This window comes from Gavia stellata, chromosome 23, assembly GCF_030936135.1.
Source record: "Gavia stellata isolate bGavSte3 chromosome 23, bGavSte3.hap2, whole genome shotgun sequence".
NCBI classification, from domain to species: domain Eukaryota; kingdom Metazoa; phylum Chordata; class Aves; order Gaviiformes; family Gaviidae; genus Gavia; species Gavia stellata.
In genome coordinates, this window is record NC_082616.1 from 7,974,782 (window position 1) to 7,999,425 (window position 24,644).

Genomic DNA, 24,644 nt, shown 5'->3' on the forward strand with positions numbered 1-24,644 from the left:
TCATTATGGGCGCCCCAATACAAGAAAGACTCATGAACCTGATCGAGTGCACTGAAGCCACCGTGATGGTGGGGCCGGAGCACCTGCCCTGCGGCCTTGCTTGGAGCTGGAGCTCGGGCTTGAGAGCGTCCCCCGAGCCTGTGGCAAGGGCGCCTTTCCCCGTGAGGGGAGGGAGAGCCGCCGCGCCGCCCGCCTCAGGAGGCGCCCGCTGGCTCGCGCCTAACGGCTCCTGCCCAACGGCCGCGCCGCGCGCTCCTTCGCGCCCGCGCAGGCCCCGCCCCCGCGGCGGCCGCTCGCGCCCTCACTTCCTGGGGCGGGCGGGTTGAACATGGCGGCGGGCCGCGGGGGCGGGCGGCGGCTCCTCTGCGCCGCGGCCGCTCTGCTCCTCGCAGCGGTGCTGGGTTCCGCCGCCTTCTCCTCCTCCTCCTCGGCAGGCAGCTCCGGCAAGCCGCGGAGCCGCGTGCAAGTGCTGGTCGGCTCCAACTGGAGCCTGGTGTTGCAGGGCCAGTGGATGTTGGAGTTGTGAGTAACGGCCGCCTTCCCGCCCGCCTCGGAGGCACTGTGCTGGGAGGGGGGGCGGCCTGAGGGGGGGAGCTTACATGTTAGGGCGTCCGGCCTCTGCTTGGTGCCTGCCCCGGGGAGCGGGCACGGCCGGTAACGCCTGCCCCGGTGGGGGGAGAGGGGGGCCGGGCGGTGCCGGCCTTCCCCCCCCGCGAAGGGAAGCGCGGGAGCGGCCGCGCACCTTCCCCACCCCTGTAATGGCTGGCCCGGGGAAGGAGGGCGCGGGAGGAGGCGGCCGTGTGTCGTCCACGCAGGGACACCCAGTGCCCGTGATCCCCTCTTCCACCAAGCGGTGTCGGCCCTCGGCCTGCAGGCAGAGGCGCACCTTATCCGAGGTGATCTGCTAAAGGAAGCTTTCCCTCAGGTGCCTGTCCCGTGCGGGCACGGAGCGCCCGAGTGCCCCAAGGTTAAACTGGGCACGTCTCAGTAAGCCGTGCTTACTGATGACATGTCAGCGGTGTTATTCGAGACAACTGCCTGCTGGGGAATAGTGTCAGGCACTGCACCTTGCACTGCTTACCCGTTTGGGACTTTCACTGGATTCTGTGCAAGCTGGGAAGGCTGCATTTGGTAGGTAATATTTAGCGGCAGTAGGTTTCCAAAGTGGTAAGTGTTGCATAATATCCCGGTACACCCTCACTTCCAGCCGCATTGTTCTAGAGTTCTTGTTCAAGGGAGCTGCATCACATTTCATTAACTTTTCAGTGCTGCTGTTGTTTTATCCTGGTGACAGCTAAAGAGGCTAGGGCTTTAAGTGCTTTTAAGTAACTGTAGTGGTGTCACGGCTTCACTTGTGACATGCTATTGTTCTTGAAATGCACATGACATTTTGTGCTGGGAGGCTAGCTCACCTGCTTGTAGTTAGAAGGGGGAAAAAGAACTTGAGGGTTTTCTTAATATGGCAGTTAAAAAAATAATTCAAATAGGCTGTATGCTCACATGGTATCTGTGTGCTGTGCAGCCATGAAATAGGATTTTATTGTGGTATGTGTGCTACTCTTCTATGGAAGTGCTGGAGTTTGAACAGTTTGAAACAGACTGGGTAGCCTGTGAAACAGACTAGGTTGCCCATCAACTCTTGCTTCCTCATAAATACTTACCCAGCTGCTTTTAAGTTTTGTTTTAGTATTGAATTTGAGTTATCTGCAGTCTGTTATTAGGGGGAGAAACTATCACTTCCCCTAGGGCTTTACTGCTCAGGATCCAACTGGACACCTGGTGTTAATCAGCGGGAAACAATTGTGGGAACAGTCCTGAAATGGCTGATTGAGAGACCCAGGGATGCCCACTGTTGTGACTAAGGATTTGGGTTTGATTTTGAGTCGCTCTTTTTCCCTTTTCATTTATTGTGTTCTAAAAGGTGAGGGAAGAGATGATCTTGGAGTGGGAGAAAATAAATTTATTTTTTAAATTGAAATTTTTCCACTTCTGACATCCTAGTCCTATGTGGAAGCTATTGTATGAAAGTTACCGATTCATACACGAGTTGATGAATCTTAAGGAGGAAAAAGGTTATTTATGGTGATTCAAAGTTCCCATTTCTAAGAGAAAATATTTAAATAACTACTCAGGGGCGTGCCCCTGAGGAAGAAAGAATAGAGGAGCTGACTGAAATTAGAAGTGATTGGGGTAGCAAACAGTTAATGCTTTGTGAGGCTTCATTCCCCTTGAAACATTGCACTCTGCTTTGGAGTGACAGGTAGCTGACAATAGCAATGGTGGCAAAGTTAGCTATAGTGCTAGCTGGATATGGTACATGTTGCTACATTGCTTAAACTTATTTTTATTTTTCATACAGTGTTTGTGTGAAAGATCCTTCGTTCTCCATGCTAATTTCTGTGGTATGTTTTTAGGGCTTTCTGCTTTTCTTCTAACTGAGAAGGAACCTTTGTTTTTCTTGAAGATGCTAACTCAGTGCTGCTGTTCTTGAATTATCCCAGTTGTGTCTAGACAGGAGTTTGAGACCTAGTATTGATTTCTTATGATTCTTGCAATTCTGTTTTCATGCTGATGGATTTTGGCTTCTACTGATTTTTGTCCGGTTTAGAGCTGGTGATCTGGACAGGAGTCCTGCATGTCAGTTCATTAATTCCTTCCATGCTGTGTGGTAGGTCTTTTGGCAAGACTGTAGTATTGTTCAAAACAACCTCATTTGCTTGAAGAACCTCCTGTTTGTTTATAAGACCTTTGTTTTCCAAGCAGTACTTTTTTTTTTTTCTGAACGCAAATGTTGTTACAGGATATCTATGAAAAAAATACTTACTTTGCTCACCTGCTTTAGATTACTGGTTTGAAGTCTTCTGCCCTGGTCAGAACAAGTACTACGACTTCTGTTTAATGTCAGTTTTTCTACTTGTGAAAGTAGTACAGGCGAATTACCGTATGGTACCACTCTTTTGTTGTTCTCAGGTGCACAAATAGAGAAACTTAAGTCAGAAATTACTTGTGTGCAGGATTTGTGGTGGAAATAGGATTTTTCTTTCTTCATCCCTCCTAGCTGAAGTGTGTGTACTTGGCTGACTTCTTGTAAACATCCAGTTATTCATAGCGGGTGAAATTGCAGGCACTGGAAGCACTGCTGCGTTTCATTGATAAAAATGTTCTGGATAACTTTGTGTTTCTGAAAGACATTGCGACACTTTTTGCTTACTGTTACTATCACAGCACACAGATCCTCCCTGAAGTGCTGTTAGTGTGATGCTGGAATGAACTGTTATAAAAGGTTTCCTTACTGACTTTTTTCTAGTCTGTAGCTGCAAGATAATGATTTGTTAATATGAGGAAGTTTCTTTTTGTCTTTATTTTTAGTATTTTGTCTATTAGGAATATATGAAACTAATTTCTGTGTTTGTTTAAAAGTGCATTTTGCATTTGTAAGCATAGCTTGTTCCAAGCTTGATTGATCTTAATTTAACATCCTCTTCTTTTTGAAGTAGATTAAAACAAACACACACACCCCCTACCCCAGTAATAAAAAATTGTTGTCTTTATGCCTCTGGTTACAAATGAAACTATTTAATATGCTTCTGTTGCACCTGGTACTTCAGGTACTTGCCCGTCAGGAAAATATCTAGTTCAGTTCCTGCACAGGATATTGAACGTTTTGGTTCCCATTTATTCGGCACAGACTTAGTGCTGTATGTACCTAAAAGAGAATCCCTTAATTTTCTATTTTAACTCTAGCCAGGTGAAAAATGGGAGAATAGTGTAATAGTCATGTTTTCGAGGATAGCTTATCATACCTTTAGCATAGGTCCATACTTTATTTTCTTATAATCGTTTATCGTTAAACATTGCCCTGCTATCTAGTAGGCCAGATTGTCACAAGGGTTCAGTCCTCCTACTAGCACTTTTGTCTGTAGTTTCAAGGGAGTGTGCTAAAAATCAAGCTGAATGTTTTGCTGTTTACATGGTTTAATGCTTTTAAACAGTTGGCTCGAAATGCTTTGTGTAAATAAACTCCTGAAGAATTCCATAAATTATTTAACCATTACTGTAACTTAGATTGAGAGTTCAATAAGATTGGGAATTTTCTGTCACTTCTGAGAGTATCATCTCTTACTGCCTCTTGATTTGTTAGTATCCAGGCTTTTCTTTGTCCTGTTCTTCAAAAAAAATCCACCCTAAAAAGGGGAGGAGGGAATGAAAATCAAGTTACCAAAACTCTAGTTTGGTTCTGAAGCTTCTACAGCCCTCCTGACTGAGTTCAGAGGAAGTGACCGAATTATCTATGGACTCTTATTAAATAACTGGACATGCGGCTGATTACTGTGCCATGCATTGGCTGAGCAGAAACTGATAAAATGTGAAACTGAAATATCCTTGGTAGCAGATGCTTTACTATTATAGAAGGGGGAAAAATCATTTAGGATGATGAAACTTAATCTGCTCAAGTTCTAGAAGATTTCACATAATTTTTCAGTGATTGATTGGCTCTCTATTTTAAAAATAATTTCTCCATCTTTAAAAAAAATGCTTGTGAATGGAGAGTTGTTGGGGTCTTTTGTAATTGCAGATGGTATTCTTATTCTTTTCTTGTTTATGAAACTAGAGAGCTGAATAATTATGATATACCCTGCTTTGCTTCTCATCTTGTTCTTTGGAAGTTTAAAATGCACGTCATTACTGAGCTGTAGAACAAGTGGGAAGTAGCACTTGAAATGTTATCTTAGAGAATACAATTTGTTTGGCTTGTAGTGCATCACACCACAATGGTATGCAGTTACTTTCTCCTTTATTCAGGTATTATTGGAAAAGAGATGCATGTCAGGTTACTGAAGGAAATACAGCAGAATGGGAATTCATAAGGTTGAGCTTGCACCCTGAAACAAATTCCCCAGAACAGTGCCTCGCTGTATTGTCACTTCAGCAGGGCTGTCTGTGATTTAAGGCATTTGAGTGCAGTTTGGCCAGAGAATCCAGGGAAGAAACCTCCTTTGTTTGCTCTTTGAGATAGCTAGGGCTTCAGCACTTTGTGAAAATCACTTTTTTAACTGTTGTGGAGCCATGTTTTTGGGTTGGGAGGTCTTGTCTGTTTTGGAGGGATTTTGGCACACTGGAGGAAACTTCTTGTCGGCTTCCAGAGCCTGTACTATTGTGATACAGGTATGGGTAGACTACAGGGACTAACTTTTTTATCTTTGGTTACCACCTGCTCACTTGAAAAGTAGACTAAAACCATATAGTTGACTTTCTGAAGCTTTTATTTTGTTGAAATTATGGCTATGTTTATTCTGCTTCAAGACCTATCTGCATTTAGGAACAAGAATGAAACAAATGATAGTCTCAAAATAACACCCAAAGACATCAGGCGCTGTCTCTTTTTTGTATGTTTATGAACTCTGTAACAATAAGACAAAACTACTTAAAAGAATAAAAGTAATAATTATTTCATTCTGATACTGTTTTTACCATTCTATTAGGTACTGTGTCAACATTTGCACCTCTAATTTTAATAGTACTCCCAATCTTAAATCCAGCAAATAGCTTGGCTTACTGTAAGCAGTACCTTTTATGAAAAGTTGTGTGTCTTGAATTGAGAAATACTAGACTAAACGGGGAAACTTTTACCTCGCCTATTTTGCTATTTTCTCTTCAGCAAATCCTCTCATGCCCATATGCGTAAGCTGTTTTTCCTTTGTTCCTAGATTCTTGCAACTTTGTGACATTAGCATCAGAGTGAAGTGGAGAATGGTATTCCAGGTTACAGCTATTCAACACTGATAGTTACTGATAATAGTAGTGAAAAAGCAGATAAAAGGAGTCAGTTACATTCATTTGAAAATAAGTGAATTGGTAAATTCCCTAGCGAAGCAGTTACAAGAAAAGAGATTAGTGGCTTAGAGTTGGACTCGGTATATCAGTAAATCTTACTAAATCATTCTGTGTTTACTGATCAACTCTGTCATGGTATGACTGAATGGCACATTTGCTCAAACTGGTTTTAACTTAAGTATGTTTTTTGTTTTTTTTTTAATTGCAGCCATCAGTGAAGTTGCTGGTATTTGAAAGCCAAAGCTTGGTCTTTTGTGCTTTAGATAACAGATAGACACAGACTTTGCTTTTGACTTAGAGCTTAAAATTTTGGTTTTGGATTGCTTGCTTTATGCCCTCTGAAAAAGCTTCAGGTGTTGTAATGGTTGGAGTAGGAACAACACAACAGCTAAAGGTACCCCCCCTTGTGCAAAGGGAGAAGCTAGAGGAGTAACAGCCCTCAATTTGGTGGTGTCGAGGTGCTGTTCCCTGGTCTGTCTGTGAAGTACAGCAGAAGAAATGAGGTTACATCTACTGTTGTAATGACCTGGTCATGCATCTTGTGACTTGATGAAAAGTAATGAAGACTGGTTTCACAGCACACACATGGATTTGCTTTCCTGCTTCTACAGATTTTTTTCTGGGGAAGATAAGAATGGTAGTTGTACCATGACTTCTGTAGAAATACAAAACAGCCACAGTTCTAAAGGATTCGTTACAAGCCTACGTTGAAATAAAGTACCTCCTTAGGCTTTAGTTCTTGAGGGTGCAAAAAGTTTTTTGAAACTTTTGATAAAGGTGACCTAAGCGTGAAGTATGTTACTCTTCTGTATTGTACTGAAAGGGAAAGTGTAAGGGAAGGTATTTTTAAGACTGAGAGGGGAGGAACAATAAAGCTTTGGCAATAGAATGTTTTTGTTATTTCCAGGAGGCACTCCTGAATTCCTTGGTGCTTCAAATACTGCATAAGAAATGCAGACATTAAAGCTTCAGAAAAGTGAGGATGTTGAAATAAACAGCAGTGATAACTCTTGCAGAAATCTGATGTCTATGGCAAGTTCTTTCTTGTATATGTGGGGACAGGGTGTTTCCTGGCTGGCAAAAATTAGATGTATAATTTCAGGAATGTAAAGCAAATATATTAATCTTGATTGTCTGTGCCCATGTTCAGCTTGAGTGGCTGGATCTTGTAGCATTGTGTGTGACTGTTCCCATCCCACATCCGATATTGGTAATAAAAACTAGGAAGCCAACAACTAAGGCTTTTTGTGAAGTTCATTGTTATGTTCTGTCGCTACCAAACTGTCATATGGGTGGATTTTAATGCTGCTTTGAGCTAAAGAAAATATTTATAATCACATGAATATTAGGCAGGTGTATTGAATATTCCACTTAATTTCATTTAGAAGAAATGCTCATGAATGTCAAATGTAAACATAAATGTTGATAGGGCCCAAATTTCTATATCAAGATCAAATAGTACCTTAAACAGGCTAAAGGGTGTATTGATCTTGAAAACCTCATGGCGTGAATTTGACACATCTAGAGAAGCTGGATTTAGAAAATGTTCCAACTTCTGTCTTTAATTTTAGAGCAACATCAGCAGCATTATCTGATGGATGTTTGCGGTTTCTGACTTATCAGTCAAGCTACTGTAAGAAAATAACACTGTTTGTAAAGTACAGTATCTGTCAAACTATTATTAAAAGCCCTCTATAGGCCAGCAGCACAATGGAAGTCTCACATGCAGCGCTGTTTTGTTTCCAGCATCTTTTTAAAAGATACTGAGGGGCTGTGTCTGGCAGGATAAGATTTATATACTTTTTTCAGGTGCTCTTGCAGAGAATGATGTTGATTCAAAAAACCAAGGTTTTGGCTTTCATACTTAGAATCATAAATTTCTAGTACAGTTAAATACAACACATATCTTAAAATCATATCCTTTTAACTTCCAAATTACAGGATTTCTTTTTTCAAATACTTAGGTTTCAGAACTACCATGAAGCACTCAGAGCAAATGTGATTGTACCTTTTCTGTGAGAAATTACCTGGTTTAGGTTCAGTGTTATTTACATGAAACATCTGTGGGTGGCTGGGGAGATCTCTGTCTGCAGCCACTAAGAAAGTAAGCATTCCTGATCAGAAGACAGCCAGAGAATAGGAAGTGCCACTCTCTAGGTCAGATAGTAATACTGGCAGACAAACCGAAGGAGTAAGGGAGTTCCTTGTAGAGGTTCCCAGTTAGAGTGTAGTGGTTATGTGGGCTGTTAAGGATATTGGATTCTGCCCGTGAAGAAATTTGTTTCTGTTGTTAACAGTGGGTGAAGAGCGTGGTAGCATATATGGAGTACTGTGAGAAGTAGTGTGTCTCTAGACCCACTACTTTTGCTATCAGAAACCTGCATATATACATTTCCACCTCCACCTCCCCAATAAATTAGGTTAAACCACGTAAAGGTCTCTTTGTAAAAGGATAAGTCTGTGTATGGGCAATTGCCATGGCTCAGTTACACGCTATACCTAGCTGTTCTGTGTTAGCTTAACTGTGTGTATGACAGACCATTGCAAGCTGCACAAGTTTGACACAGACTTTGTCAACCAAGTTAGGGTAAAATATATAAAGATGGCAAATGGGGTTTTATCAGCATTTAAGCATTATCTGATATTATCCTTTCATATGAGTTGTTCTGTCTCCCATGTTGATATTATCAATAACAACTGCAAACTTGTTTTGATTATTCCAATTGGTAGCATAGAAAACTGAGCTCTTGAAACATGCTTTCTTATTTTGCTGAAAATCATCCTGGGAAAAAATGAGACTTAAGAAAGGCAATCGGTATGAGCAGTAGGAATTTGATGTGCGCCCTTCTTAAATCTCTAAAGAGTGTTATCAAAAAGGGTGTGCTTTGCTGTATTGAGTAGTGGAGCGAAGGCAAATGTAATTTCTACAAGTTCTGAGGTGTGGGAAGTCAATACAAAATGTTAGATTGAAGGATACCGCTTCAGAGGACAGCCTGGCTTCAGTAATTCAGATGGCTGCCATGGAAATGGATTTCTTTCATATGTAAATAGAACAAATCGCAAGCGGTGAGGGGTTTGGATATGAATTTCTCAAATCTGTGGAGATTTGTTTTTGTTTTAATAATGTGAGGAAGAACATAGGGATTGATAAAATACTTGATTGTCTTATTCAGTAGACTTAATTAAGAAAAACTGTAGGTTTTTTAATTTGTGATTGATTTACCATACAGAGAAAATACCAACACATCAATTTGAATGTCTATGAGTGTAAGAGTATTAAAATATTTAACCTGTCTTCTCCCTTTAGCTATGCTCCTTGGTGTCCAGCTTGTCAACAGATTGAATTGACATGGGAGAGTTTTGCAAAGGAAAGCGAACATCTAGATATCACTGTGGGAAAGGTGGATGTCACTCAAGAACCAGGTATAGTATGAAGTAGACTTTTAATAAAAGGAATTATTCAATATAAGTACCACTTAGTATCTGGGAGTGTGCTTTATTTTACTGGAGTACCTGGGATACCAGCCAAGTCAGAAAAGAGGTTTCTAAATCAAAATAACGTTGTCCACATTTTGTTTCTCCATGTAGTTCATATCTGAGAGCCTAAGTTTGTAAACTCAATTTGAAGGATTAAAGAATTGGGCGAGTGATCTGGCTTAATACTGTATTAAAAGGGGCTTATTCTCTATTTTAATCTACTTCACTGAAAGCTGCTGCCTGTCTCATTCCTCTCTCCTCCAAACTGTCCGCAGAAGAATCCAGTTCTGTAGCCTCCAGTTACCCAGAGTTTCAGGGTGTGGTAGCATTACCACAGTGTGTGAGCTTGCTTTAATAATTTCTTAACTGTTTCCGTGATAGTGCTGGTTTATTGTCTTGTTTAATTGTAGTAGTGCTTTAAAGTACAGATGTTATTGTTGTTTTCTGTTGCTGATGCACATATTCAAATGTGTTTGCAAAAAGGGTTTCCTAACTACCCACAGAAGCATCAATACAATCTTATTTATTCCTTTAGTGACTCCCTTCAAAGTTTTGAATGTGTGTTTGTGTAGGCAGTACCACTATTATTTAAACCTCTGCATCTCTTGGGAATGCTTCATGCTTGTTTTGGCTTTGAGAGGATAAGAGATTATTTCAGCAGTATCAAAAGACTGACAGAGTTAGGCAGAGATGTTACTAGAATAAAAAGGCTAAGCTTTACGGATTTTCTTTTTTTTTTTTGCCGTATAAAGCATGTGGAAAATGTGTCCATTTTGTTAGTTGAAAACATGCCGAACAAGTTAGCTATATCAAATTAACAGCAGGGAAATTACTTAAACTCTGGTCTCAGGTACAGCAATTAAAGTTCACAAGAAAATGCCAGCTGTTCTAGATCTTGTGTAGGTTAATGTTTTGTTAAAAGTTTAGAGGTATACAAAAACTCTTACGCCAAAAAGCTGCCGATGTGGGGCTCTCCTTTACTGCATATACTAATCATTAACAGTTTAGTAAACAGGTGAGTTTGACTATTAAAATTTTTTTTATAGATGTAAACTTAAAGCCAGCTTCTTCACATCAACAAAATAATAGTTATTCTGGAGTTAAAGCTGCAAATGGGGATCCAATATAATCCTATCCTGTTATTTTCTCCCAATTAGACAGGGATTCTTTTGCTTATGCAGTGTTCAAATAAAAGGATTTCAATCTTCATTGCGGCATTTGGATGTGACTTTAACTTAAAAATGCACTTTCAGAAGGGAGGCTGTAAAAATAAAATACTTGAGGTCTCAAAGGCATTATTCTTCCTGGTAAAAAAACTTGAATGGCAGTGTGGGGACCTGAAGGGTTCAGGTACTTGATACTTTCTTTTGGTCTAAATTTTTCTGACTGCTGAGTGATGCCAGATTCTTAAGACCTTAGATGTGACTTTTAACCAGGAGTTCCTTAAATATTTGAATTTCTAATGTTGCTGAGAGTCTTGACCTCTGAGAATGTTTGACTTCTGCAAGTCAAAGGACTGACCTAAAATGATGAACTGGTACCAAAGCATGCGTAATATACCTACAATATCCAGTTCAGCACAAAGCATGAAAACTGTAGCCACTTCTAAAACTAATGAATACTCAAACAGGTAAACAAAGATTTATTACATATTTGACCTTTGGTGCTGATGTAATTTTGAAGGTATATGAGCTCCTTTGGAAGCTTTCCAAAGTTATTGGGGTATTTTTACTATAGGCTTATGCTTCGGCCTTTTCGTTGGTGTGCTTAAGTGCTCTATCTCCTGTTCTTGCTTGCACAATGGTACCTTAATTAGCTTTGGTTATGTAACCCCTTCATCAAATTGAAAGTAGTCAAAATGCATTAAATTAGGGGAAAACCACTAGATGAGTGCAGAGTTGCATAAAATTGCACTTCCACAACCTGCAGGAGAAAGTAGCCATTCATGGTACTTAATTACAGCAGATGCCCAAAGAGTAAATCCACCAGAGCCTTAATGGATTTACAGCGTATTTCAGTCACTTGATGTACTAATCTTAAAAGTGCTTATTCTTTCCTCATCTTTTCTATTGAAACATTCAGTATTTCAAGAGCAGGTAATGGAGTGGCTTCTGGATCTCAAAGTTCTGTGTATTTGTGGTGCCTTTCTTAAGCTCCAATCACAACATTTACTTGTGATTTAAAACAAAGCTTTTTGGATCTTCTGTAATCTTCTTTGAGTAGTTGTTTGGTGAAAGCAGCTGTATTTTTAGATGGCATCTATATTCTCTGTGTATTTTGGAGGGGGGTGTGTGTGTGCAAACACTGAAGTTTTCCTGTTCTGGATTAGCTGTTGACTTCATAATGGATGTATATCAGTTTTTGATTTGCAAACAAAGACAGATGCTAAACTGTATTTCAAGTTAAACTATTAGCCAGTTCAAGTTTGTATTAAACACGCACCAAAACAATTTACTGTCTGTTCTTAGCTCTTTGTAGCTAGCTCACATCTAGTTTTACTGTTAAGGAGGTGCCTTAGATAAGCAACAAACCTCCAACTAAAGTTTTGGGGATGCTAAGATGCATTTTGGCAACATATTTTATATTTTGTAGATTTCATTGTTCATTCTGAGACCATTTGTACTTACTCTAGGGTAGGCTACTGGTAAGAGAGATTTAAGCTAGCTATTTTGTTTTCTCTTTGCCTGACTAGCATGTGTAAGAGCTTCAGAGAGTCTTTCAGTGTTCCCATGACTTTCTCTGCTCTTAAGCTTATTATGTTCTTTATGGCTCTCCACCTAGTTTTTGTTGTGCACCAGCACTTTCTGCTTGATTAATTCTACTGTTACACTTGTGTTTGTTTACTTTATATCTCCCTGTGCTGGCACAGCTTTTAGCTGTTTTATAAAGTTTTCCACTGCCCTGTCTCTCATAGCAATAAAGGCAGAAAGCTGAAAAATTGAAATGAAGACTACCTCCCTTTTGGAACTTTAAAGATGCTTGCACTTGGTTTGATTTAAACATCTTCAAAAAAAACCCTAAACAACAAAAACTCCCCACAACACTTTCTTGCCTAGTCCATAGAGGAATTCACACTAGGAAAAACATTACTATTGAAACTTTTAAAAATACCTGGCTTAGTTCAGTATGGCTTATCTTTTTCTCTAAGGGCAGAAACTCTGTGGCTGCAATACTTTTCCATGGCTAACTTCCTCGTGCCAAAAGATATTTGCTTTATTGAAAGTTGAATAAAGACTTAGTTTCCCAAAAGATTTTCACAGGACTTTATAAAAGGAAACGTTAAATAACTGATTTGTACTCTTTACAGTGGTACGTTTTATGACTGGCAATTGCTAGCTAGAGAAATCTAGCCCTTACTAATGGAGTTAGACTGCATATCTAGGGGTTGATGATCTCTGAAGTCTGCTGTATTTTTTTTTCCAAAATAGACTGCATTATTAGCATGTTTTTCATTTCTGCAGTCTTTGAGTTGGATGCGTTGAAGAGTGAATAAAATTACTAAGCACTAAGGCTAGTTCTTCCTCTCACTTGCAGGTTTTTGTAATTGGCAGGAGGTGGTAGTGTCAAGTAGCCCTGACTTTTCCTCAGATGTTGGAAGCAGAGGGGAGAGAGTGATGTCTTCACCTGACAACTTAGCTAATTGAGTCATACAGACAACCTGCTTATGAGATGTTTGGGAGCTTTATGCTTCACAGCTGACTCTTTTGCAATTAAGCCATACACTGGGACATCTTCAATGGTGTACCTAACACAGCAGTGAAACTGGAAGTACTTGCATCTATTACTCTGTAGCAGTACTGAGTGGAAGGCCAGAGAATTTCAAACACTTTCTCCCCATAAACTGCTTTTTGACCATTTGGATGACTTCTCTGTCCTATGAGTTGCATTATGTTGTCACTGTCTAGGGTGATACTTGTAAGAAGATTATTATGTATTTGCCAGTCAGTGAAACACCCACTTTCAGTATGGGGATCAATTCCAGTCAACCCCTTGAAGCCCTGTTCCAAACTTTTTGTCCTTTCTTATGTCTGATGCTCAAAATGCTGACATGACCCACCCTTCTAGATGATGTTAAAAATTATTCTCATGGCTTAAACTTGCAATATTTTACAGAACAGAAAGCTGAGACATCCCAAGCTTTATTATCAACTTGTTGGCATACTATGTGTATTTACCTGGAGAGGAATGATGTATGGGAAGGAAGGATAAGAACCTGAAACATCCAAAACATTGTCTTGCTACAGTCCTGTTTATGAGAGAGATTGAGCCTTCCTACAGGATATAAGAACAGACTGGTTGTACAGTGTACGTGGATTATTTGGAAGAAGCAAACAAGCAAATGCAAAGATTAATTTATTTAATGACTTGAAGTACCTGAGATCTGAAATGTGCAACTCTAAATCATTTAAAATCAGCTGGAGGATGAATTAAAATCAGGGGCCAGATTTTGTAAGCTGTTGTTGTCATTGCTATTGTTGTTAGTGGCACAACTTTCTAGATAAAACGAAGGTCATCTGGATGAGACTATGCACAGACACAAGCACACAGCATCCTGGAATATGGGTGCACTTGTGTGACTCTTCTTTCTCTTGGTTGGAGGGACACTCTGCTGGTCTGGTCAAAAACTTCAGCTGTGTGCAAATACTGATTAGTGAAATCCATGTAGAAAAATTACCTTGTAGTAAATTTTTTCAAGGTAAGCATTTTTCCCTAATTTGTCAACAATATTTAGTATCTATTACTGTTTGTAGCATTTCTGAAGACAAACTGTAAACCTGTATTTACAATACAGTGGTAAAAGCTATGCAGTCTGCTGCTTTGTACTCTACAAATACAGATCTGTAGGTGTTTATAGGTAAGTCAGAATGCTGAGAAATTTCAGTTTTTCTTAACTGTTTTATGTATTTTTTTCCTTCCCTTTCTAGGCTTGAGTGGTCGTTTCTTTGTCACAACGCTTCCTACAATTTACCAGTAAGTGTGTCATACTAGAAACAGTTGTTTGTTTCAGTATGTATTCTTTTTTCCTGTACTGTTTGAACAGTGGTATGAAAGATGTGATGAACAACTGGCTTTTTCACTTTTGTCACTCTCTAAAACATTTCTCAGGAGCTCAGTGCACTTAATGAACGTAATGTATGTATTTTTAACTTATGGTGGTAGGTTCTCCTACAAATAGTTTTGTACCTAGATAAAAGTGATGCTGTTTCAGTCTGGAAACAACATTTAATAGCATTTGTAAAAATTGGTGCAAGCTTGCAGTATTGGCTTCTAGAAACCTGACCATATGTGAGCAGACACACTCGACCTTGTGTAAGTGTCACTAAAATTTCTCATTTGAATAATTGACTGCATAGGTCGCATGTAAAACAGTACAGAAACTTTCCACTGTTTGTTTTACTGCTTCTCTTAATGCTAGAATTCTTTATGTAGCTGTTAACGCCTGCTTGTTACTTGTTTGAAACTGTAACTCTGAAATGCAGGTAAAAATGAAGGAATACTGACTTTTGGTTTCAGTTCAGGTTACTGTTTAGAGCTTTGATTGTATTGATAAAGTCCTCATCTGAGGCTTTTCTTTAGTTTAAGTAACTTTACTAAGTTCCCCTGTTATCAAGACTGTTGCAAACATATTTTCTGATCTGTTTTTTGTATCTCTTCTCCAATAAAAAAAGTCATCCTTTAAATATTGAACCCTTTATTAAGTCATGATATTATGAGTCATGCATATATATACACACACACATATATATGTACACTTTTAATTCTGAGTTGTGTCTAAGAAATTATTTGGTTGTTAACCTCATGCTTTGTATCTGCTGTAGTGCGAGTGAATTTTTATTTAAGAAAAATAGCATTTTTAATAAATAGCAAAAGCTCATGCTGTTTGAAAACTGAGACCTTCCATCATGGATTACATGATACTTAGGTGTTCAACTCTCTGAGCAAGTCAAATCTGTAATGTACATGGGTTTTCTGGTTTTCGTTTTTTATCATAGATACAGTTTAAGGGATATCTGTGTTAATGTGTATTTTTGGTTTTTAGTGCAAATGATGGAATATTTCGCAGATACCGAGGCTCACGGACATTGGAAGATCTTCAAGGTTATATTTTGGAGAGAAAATGGGAAGCTGTGGAGCCTGTAGCAGGATGGAAGTCTCCATCTTCTATAATGTAACACTTTGTTTTTATTAACAACAAACATGCTTTATAGCTCATTATTCCGTAAGGGTGCTATGTTCACAGCTTAGAGGCAAAAGGCCTTTATTCCCTAGACATGTAGGCTTTGCAGAAGCAATCTGTATTGACAGCCTGCTTTCCAGTTTCAATTTTAAAAGCAGTTTATTTTCTGCACTCGCTTTTGTTCATGCCTACTAAGGCTTGTTTATATTGTCTTTGAAAATATATAAAGGGAAAAAGTACAGCCACTGAGCATTACCTAAGCGTCAGTTTCAGCATCTGCTGAGTACTGGAATCAAATGCATGTTTATTTTACTTTGTGACTTCCGGCTTCTTGGGGCAGGCAGCATTTAGCTTTAAGGATTTCTTGTTTATTTGTTTATAAGGAAGTCTTGTGTCCTCCCTTGGAATAGGAACCAGTGTAGTGCTTATACGATATACCAGAATTTGTTTTCAGAGTGTTGGATTTGCTTTGAAATAGCGTAGAATGCTTGCATGATGTAAAAGATGAACCAGAGATGTGAATGCCCTGTATAAATTCATGTCAAAGATCCAGTGTGCGTCCTTATTTTTCATCTGAGGATGAGGAAGAGCTATAGGACATTTAGTAATGGGGAGACGAGTTACAGGGCTGCACGCTGCTGTGAGTTGGGGACAAGGTGGTTACGGCTGCACAGCTTTAAGCTGTGGAATTGGTGTTTCTTGATTATGCTCAAATGCCATCTTTCAAGTCACTGGGCACTTTGCTGTGTATCTCAACTCGGGTCTGTCTTAGAACCTGTTCCTTCCTTTTCTTTGATTTCTAGGATGCATGGCATGGCAGGACTATTTCACTTCTCTGGATGGATCAGGGTAAGTAACTATGTTGTAGTGTTTTCCATACCTCCTCTTTATTCTTTAGAATAATATTCTGTTTAGAAGTCAAAACCTAACTGAATATTTTTATTATCCTTTTATGAGAGTTAAATTTTCCTTACGTTTACTGTACGTTGGGTGTATAGTATCTTTGCACTATAAATTTTGTAGTACTATTAGTCTATGCCAAAAATGGCAGTTTGATTTTTAAAGATTATCATCAATACTGAAAATACTTATGTTGTTATTATCTTGATATAGTTAAAATGTTCTATCAAAGTGTGCTGATATGATAAAGTAGTTTTTTGAGAGCTGCTGCACAAATGGTTGTAAACATCAGGAATACATTTAGTATCTTACCAGGTTCTCTCATTTAATACTACTACTAAAGATTATATCCAGGTTCACTTTGAGTTGTCTATTATGATCTTCTGCAGTTCATTTGCCTCTGGTGTATTGTACAGGAGAAGAGAGGGTAGTGGTTTTATTCCTTATTAAGAATTTCTGCATCTGGATTTCAGACTGTCAATGCCATTTGCATAGGAACACAACAAATTTCCATGGTAGAGTAATTATCAGAAGTAAAGGAGAAATGCTTAGCGTACACTGAAGTATGCTTTGAGCTTAAAAATATTTCAAGACACTTTCATTTAGGAGCTATCAAAGTTTTTCCTGTAGCATGCAGATGCTGAGAATTTTCAGACCTTTCTAATTTTGGTCAGGAAACATACTCTTTCTTTAAAATCTTCAAGTGTAGCAAAGATTGAGAGACTGTATTTGATTGTAGCAAAAGGTCTTAATATTGTAACATGCTACAAAAAACAAGTGTAGTAGTTTGAACAGAGTTAGTGTCGCTGCCAGTAAGTGTCTAACCCAGAATCAAACCAACCTTTCAGTTGTTAGGTTTCCTCTGCAAGCTATCTTTCTTTTTCTTTCACTGGATAGTGTTAACTTTTTATAGCCTTCTGGCATTTCTCTTCCATGGTTGCTGCGTAATGATGTTGTCTCTGTCTAGTTTCCTTCCTGAAAGATTAAATGCTCTCGGAAGAAACCTTCTCTAATTTGCTTTCTGCTTTGATGAATATTTCAGCTGTACATTTCCTCACTCTTCTTGCTGTGCTGTCCTTGTATGTGCTTTAATAAGTGTTGGAAGCTGTTCTGACATTAAAAAAAAGACCCTGGAATTTTGATATTTAAACTTTTGTAAATGTTAATTGTGGTTTGTTTTCTAATGGATATACTCTTGGAAGAGATCTAATGTCGTCGTTTACTTCCTACCAGACTATCTGACTCTATGTGGTGCTTGGTTCAGTCAATTGAATTTGTAGGTTTGAATAACAGACTTCAGTTTCAAAGAAATCTTAATATTGTATTTGGATTATTATCTTTAAATTTATAAGTGAAATCACTTATTCAGTATCTGCTTAGAATGGGTGGCTCCTTGTAAGAACTAAATAGCTCAATTTTAGTTAATGAATGAATTTCCGAATCTAAGTATGTATTTGGATCTTGTGCAACTTTAAGTGTCTACCACTCTGCTTCCCAGATGTAATTATGGGGATAAGGCTCTGTGTGAGGTTACGTTTTTTTCACAGTAAGATTATGCATGGCATCTCAAATGCCGAGTACCTTAGGAAGAAGGAATTGTGCATCCTTTGCTTAAAAAGCCTTTTAAAGTGAGCAGCTCGGTAAAGAAAAACAAGATTAATAGTATCAAAAGAATTATAGTATGGCTTCTAAGGATGACTAGGGCTTGAGGGGGAAGACTTTAGTATAAATACTGTCAAACGAAAGGTCTTAATTACGTACCAATTTATGTAATGGTGACAGCAGTACATATCATAAGTGGTGTTAGGTATGAACTTACTAAGTATCATCTTCTCATTTCCAGCAAATTCATAGCTACCTCACTGGCACTCTTGGAATTCATGTTTGGATTTCTTATGCAATCTTCATCTTAGCTACTTTATTGATTGGCCTGTTCCTGGGTTTGGTAAGAAAGCATATTACTTTTCTTTTTCTCGGTTACCTAGAACTTCTGCATTGCGGTAACTTCTGAAAAAATGAATAAACTTCACTGATAAGATATACCGAAGTACCTTATTTTAATGATGTATCTCTTCTCCCTGGTATCCAGTGATAGGATGTGTGGGAATTGTTCAGAGGTGCGCCAGGGGAGGTTTAGACTGGACATGAGGAAGCATTTCTTTATAGAGAGGGTGGTCAAACACTAGAACCGTCTTCCTAGAGAGGTGGTCAATGCCCCAATCCTGTCAGTGTTTAAAAGGCATGTGGACAATGCCCTTTATAACATGCTTTAACTTGGTCAGCCCTGAATTGGTGAGGCAGTTGGACTAGATGATTTCTGTGTCCCTTTCATCTGAAATAGTGTATTCTATTCTTCTTCTATTAAAATTTTTAAGTATTCAGTACTGCAGATCCACTCACTAGAGTTGTTACCTACTTCTGGTGAAGGTTAAGACTGGTTCACTCAAATAAGTTAACCTTTTTATGAAATTCATGCTTCAATTTAGACTTGCTTAGTCCATCCACTAAACAAGTGATTTTTGCATTGGCCTTTTGTATCAAAGACTTTTATACTTAAGGCTTGAATGCCTGTGGTCAGAATTGTGTAAAGACTCCAACCTTCTAAAAACACAGGCTTTGTGGAGAGATTTTTATTAGCTATAGTGGGATTGTATTTGTGGGAGTTAGCAATGCAAATATGCTGCTGCACTGTTACTCGCAATGAAAGGATGAAAATATTTTTTGAAAGGCTTTGAAGATCTGGGGGCTTAATTAATTTATACTCTATTCCAGGGCATAGCTTTGTGGTTACAGCTTGGTTTTAATAAAATCTGACTTCACTTCTTTCTCCCCTGTGATCTTTTGGTTTGAGTTCTCATTAGTAATTGAAAAATCTGACCTCTCTTGTTACTAACCAGAACTGGTGCATTCATATATCAATCTCCAAACCATCAGGAAGGTTATTCACACAAACCTGTTTGCTGTATATGCAAACGTTAGGGACCATATACTGAGCCCTATGTTGTTTCATCAGTGGAAACAGTTCAAAGTTGCTTTACCTGTGGAGCTTGGATTATTTCTCTCAGAGTATTTGAATGATGTGGCTCTGTGACCTCTCCAATATCAATATAAAATGAGAAACTGAGCTGGAAAAGGAGATATAGATGGGAAGAGAAGTTCTTTCAGACTAGTTGCTTGGTCCACAAGCGTGTTGTGCAACTGCAAAGACAGTTTAAAACAGTTACGCTGATAACTGGTTTAACTAGCTGCTAAATCGCTGTTCTATGTAGGAAGTGTAAAGGTTGTTTCTGGCACTTGGATCTCTGCCCTTCAGCCCAAATATTAGTGTTAGCGAAATAAAGAAAAATTGCATGAGTATGTTTCTCAGTAGTACAGGGAAGTGATTTCAAAGCAGTGTGTGTGTATTCAGGCAAAACCACATTTTTATACATAATGTGTACAGAATTGGTATATATGAGCAAATGTCTTTCATTATTCGATTTAAACAGCTGCATTTTTCTAGATGGTAGATTTTCATCCAAATGAGTGCAAATCAAGTTAGCGTTACCAGGAGCTAATGAATATGATGACTTCAAAAAACTTTCCTTCTTCCTCCTTCACTAAAAAAACCAAACCTGAAAAAGCTGAAAAAATGTAAAGTTAATGTCTCGGCTCTTTCTAAAAAGCTTTTCAATGATTGAAATGTATTCCTTTAACATGGTATCATCTGTCTCTTTTCTTTTCTTTGCATTATTCTTAGCACATGACAATGAGACACAAATATCTTCCTTGCATTTTGATTGTATGTGTTCCATGCTAGACTGCTTTAAATAACAATGAAAAACCCTGAAAGACAAAATCAAGCACAAAAGGTGGAAGTACACATCGTGTATTGGGGAGTCAGGGATAGGGATTGAATAACATCCCGACATATAGAAAATCTTGACCAAGAACATTTCATAAGTTTTAAATAAATAAAAATTCCTCAACTGTGTTCTGGGCCTCTCTTCTTAAGATGCAAGCCATTTCAATACTGAATAAATTTAGGGAAGTAGGAGGCAGAAAATTTGGAGTAGAAAGCAGAGAATATTGGTTGGTATACACTGAGAACACGCTTCTCTTCCATGTCTTTATTTAGCTCCCTAGGACAGCTCTTATCTCCGAGCAAGATAATATAATTTTCTAAATTTTATTGTATGCCTATCTAAAAAGGATGAGTAGGAAAATACTTAATAGCGCAAGGGCTCCTGGGATGGTTTGCAAATAAATGCCTTTTTTTGCTTTACACAGATACTGGTTTTGATTTCAGACTGCCTTTGCCCCTCCAAGTCAAGATACAGAGCTGAAACATCTGGTAAGAACTCTTAAGGGTGTGAGATACTGTAGGTTTAAATGCACACTTGTGGGAGGGAGAACTTAGATGTGAACCAATGTCAAGAAGTTCTTAGATGTCAAGAAGTTAGGTGTGAACCAATAATCCGGGTATTGATTTTAGTCACACTGACAAGGATTGGTATGTTGGGCTTTAAAATATCAACGTCAAAGCATCCATCTGGAGGACAGCAAAGAAGACAAAAAAAACCCCAAACCAACAGTAACTTGTTCTAGCTTCCACACTGTGAAGAGGCTAAATGCATTCAAAATGAGGAAGTCTTGAAGAAAGATACTGGAGTTTCTGTATTTTATGCAAGTGCGTATTCACTAGACCTCTTGCTTAAATATAGAAAGAAATTTGCTTTGGCAGGACACTTCTACATCCTAATATGCAGTCTGTATATTGCATTAGGAGATGCAACATTCTGAACCTGTAAAATTCTCTATGCAATTTGTGGTTGAGGAAAGAAGGAGATAAAGGGAATCATATGAATCTAGAGACTGAAGGTGTGGGGATGGGGGAAGGTGTTGCATCTTGTTCAAATAGGAGAAGAAAACATACATCTTTCTGATCCTTAGTGAGAGGGCTTCTGAATAGTTTTGTGCTCCCTATGAACAAGAGAGGCAAAAACTTGCACATGAATTAGTTTCTTGTCAGCATCACATGTCTGTTAAGCTCCAGAACACCTTTTGCTACATCTGTGCTATTAAGTGGAGTCAAAACTTAACTGTAATTAAGAATTTATTTTTTAATTGTGTACATTTGTGTGTATGGGTTTGCTGTTGAAGATGAAGGCACATCTGTGACACTTGCCAATAAGACTTTAGTCAAATCTAGAACTCAAAATTACCACCTTCAAAATCTTAAATGTTCATCACTATCAAAAGAAAAACGCACCTATGCATACTTGTGCAGTATGCTATCCAGTTGGCTGGTTGACTCAACAGCAGCTGTTACCTGACAGAGCTTACCAGTATCTTAACAATTTCCCACTGATCTGTTTGATAATGATACCTCTTCAAGGAGCCCAGTAAAACTGATCTGTCTTTAGTTTGTAACTTGGTGGAACAAAATGAAAGCTATCTATGCCCGATATGCGAGAAAAACAAATGAAAATGGAGGGGAAATACTACTGAAGATTTATTTGAAATATTTGAAAAATAAGGAAAATACAGCCCCGTACAAGTTTTCAATAATAATGTCCCTGAGTATTTCGGAATACATACATGGTGATGTAACTTTAAAAGACATTGTTCTGAGATTCAGTCTAACTTCAGTATTTGAAACTCTTCTTTTGTTTAGAAGAAGCAATTACAAAGGATAATGTGGAGAATGCAGCATTAGAAGAACCAGAGGAGGCTGCAGAGCTTTCCGCAGATGATGTGGAAGAGACTGCAGATGTAAAAGATCTCTCAGATGGAGAAGATGCAGCAAATTCAAGTGCTGATGACTCAGAGGAGGATTTAGCACTCGGAAAAGAATCAGGGGAAGAAGAAATGGAAGACTTAAGTGAACAACCTGTAGCTGATTCAGAGACTGAAAGCTCAGTAAGACAGCGTAAAAGTCAGGTGGCTGATAATGGACTATAGTTGTTTGGGTGGTGTATTTTGTACACTTGGACCAAAGAAGTATCAGACCCTGCGTCTGAAGCTTACACTTGATTTGTCACTTGTGTTTACGCAAAACCTCTGCTCTATCAGCAGGCTTCTCTTTTTTTTTTTTAAGTTAGTACTTGCTCATTGGGTTTGTTTTATAAGCACATGTGCTGTGTATTGTATAACTTTAGCCATGACAATCAAAATAAGTATATATTATCTGTTTGAAGTCTTCTAAGAGAAAAGGGGTGTAACAGAGTCTCAGTTCACCAGCTATAAAATGGTCCTCTATGCTTGTGTTCCTTTGTGAGTGTTGACCTAAGCAAGATCAGGACTTTTAACTCTTTACAGTAGCTTGGCAGGACTGTGACTTTTCTGTCTGAATGTTTGTTTCCTAAATGCCACAGAAGCACCAGATAAGTGATACAGGAATGAAAGAAGGCACCTTACTAGTCTTCTATTAAAAATGTTGTGTATGATGGGCTTATTTTTATCACTTTCAACCGAAGCACCTTTCTCTTTCATTTTTATTAACATTTGTTGTGAAAGTTTATCATACAGTACGCCCCCAGATTTTTCAGCTTTTGGTAATTCAGAGGCATGCTGCACTGCTCAAGCTTGTCAGCTGAGTTTTTTGACCCAAGGAGTTTGAGTAATTGAAAACCTCAGGCTGAGAAAGAGTGGCAGCTAAATGTTTAAAATATGTTTGAACTTTTAAAAGGTTTAAAGGAAATTATTTTGGTCAGGGGAGATTTTTGCCAAAGCATGACTTTTCTCTTTTTTTTTTTCCTCCTTTAAGAGATTGTAGCAAGTTCTGCTATTTCCAACTCAGAATACTTTTGGCAGAACTCAAACTGCTTTAGTAACATTAACTGAAAAGGCACTTAAGGCTTTACCTTTGATCACTTTTCTACTTTTTGTCACTGGAATTGGCACGTTAGGAAAAGAGAGGGGCATGGGTGGGTAGTGGGGAGAAGCTTTTGTTTTTGCTACTTATATCAAGATAAACGTGTCTATTGAACTGTGTAAAGTGAAAATGGCTTGTCAGTAGACAGCATTAGGTGTCGTTAGAAGACTTAAGTCATTAAAGGTATCACTGTTTCCCTCCTTTGACTTGGTTAATATATAAGGCGTTTCTTTTGGTAAGGAATACCTACAGTGAGATCCTGTATGTTCCTGTTTTGTTGATACGTGATCATGTGCTTAAGATGTGTCTTAATCTCGATTATTTTTTTTATATATATTGCATAAACCTTGCTAACATGCATGAATTTCATCTTGTTCTTCAAGAATAAAGAGTAATTGGAGATGAAATAATCTCTCATTAGAAGAGACAAGTTGCAAGTGCAAAATGCTGGTTTCCTTTGAGACTGAGGTTAATAGGGCCAATTTGTGTTGAATGTTTTGGTTTTTTAAATGCTCATGAAGAGCATGTTTACTAAGAAAGCTTAACTTTTCCTGTCTGTGTCCTGTTGCATATTGTTTCTTGGAACTACATGGTAGAAACTCTGCGTTTGTCTGTTACAGCTGTGCAAAGAACAAAATTACACTGCATATATGGAATATGAATTTTCTTAAGGAACGTTCTCAGTCTGGAGCTTGAATTTCATACAGTGGACACATGTATATATGCTATCACATATGTGAAAACATACAGCTGATAATATATATACATTATGCTATAATGAGAACAGTTTGTCTTGTGTTATTTGGGCGTTGTCCCATGTAACTGAGCAATTGTAGAAGCTTATAGACAGCAGAACTCAGTAGCAGTTGAGGTACATAGCAGCTTTTTTTTTTAAAAAAAAACAAAACAAAAAGAACCCCCAAACTCAAGCTAAGCTTCTATTTGCAAAAATTAAAACTTTGTGGCCACTGTAGTCTGGAGGGAAGAACTGTGTGCCTAAAAGCTCAGAGTACAGATTTGTTGTTTCCATTATGTATTTGCTTTTTTATTATCTCTGCATCAGGAGCTCATAAAAGCCTTGAAAGAAAAACAAGACTTTAACCATATTTCATGAGACAAGCAGGAGTCAGTTGTGTTCAGTTCCATGAACTTGCGTAAGATAAGAATAGACATATCCCCTCAGTCATGGGTCCAAAACTACCAGACACTGAAAAATGTGTGGGCCTGTATCCAGCACAGACTGAGGGCAATGACGACTTTGGTTGTGTACCAAAGAGGGTATCTTATACTGCATGGGGTCTTGTGATACTCAGTGTGTAGGAGGGAGCATGTCAATATTAATTTTTAATTCAATTTCTCTTCACTTTTGTAATATCATGGAGCCAGTCATCTAATATC

At 38.5% G+C, this 24,644-nt stretch overlaps 1 protein-coding gene across 1 annotated transcript; it reads left to right on the forward strand.

Moving 5' to 3' along the window:
* Positions 1–328: 328 nt before the first annotated feature.
* TMX4 (thioredoxin related transmembrane protein 4) lies at positions 329–23,747 on the forward strand. The gene is made up of 8 exons (XM_059828446.1): positions 329–522; positions 9,143–9,258; positions 14,238–14,283; positions 15,353–15,481; positions 16,294–16,339; positions 18,234–18,335; positions 20,660–20,723; positions 22,047–23,747. Exons 1-8 carry the CDS (start codon positions 329–331, stop codon positions 22,331–22,333), a joined length of 984 nt encoding a protein of 327 aa, XP_059684429.1. The 3' UTR covers positions 22,334–23,747.
* Positions 23,748–24,644: the final 897 nt, after the last annotated feature.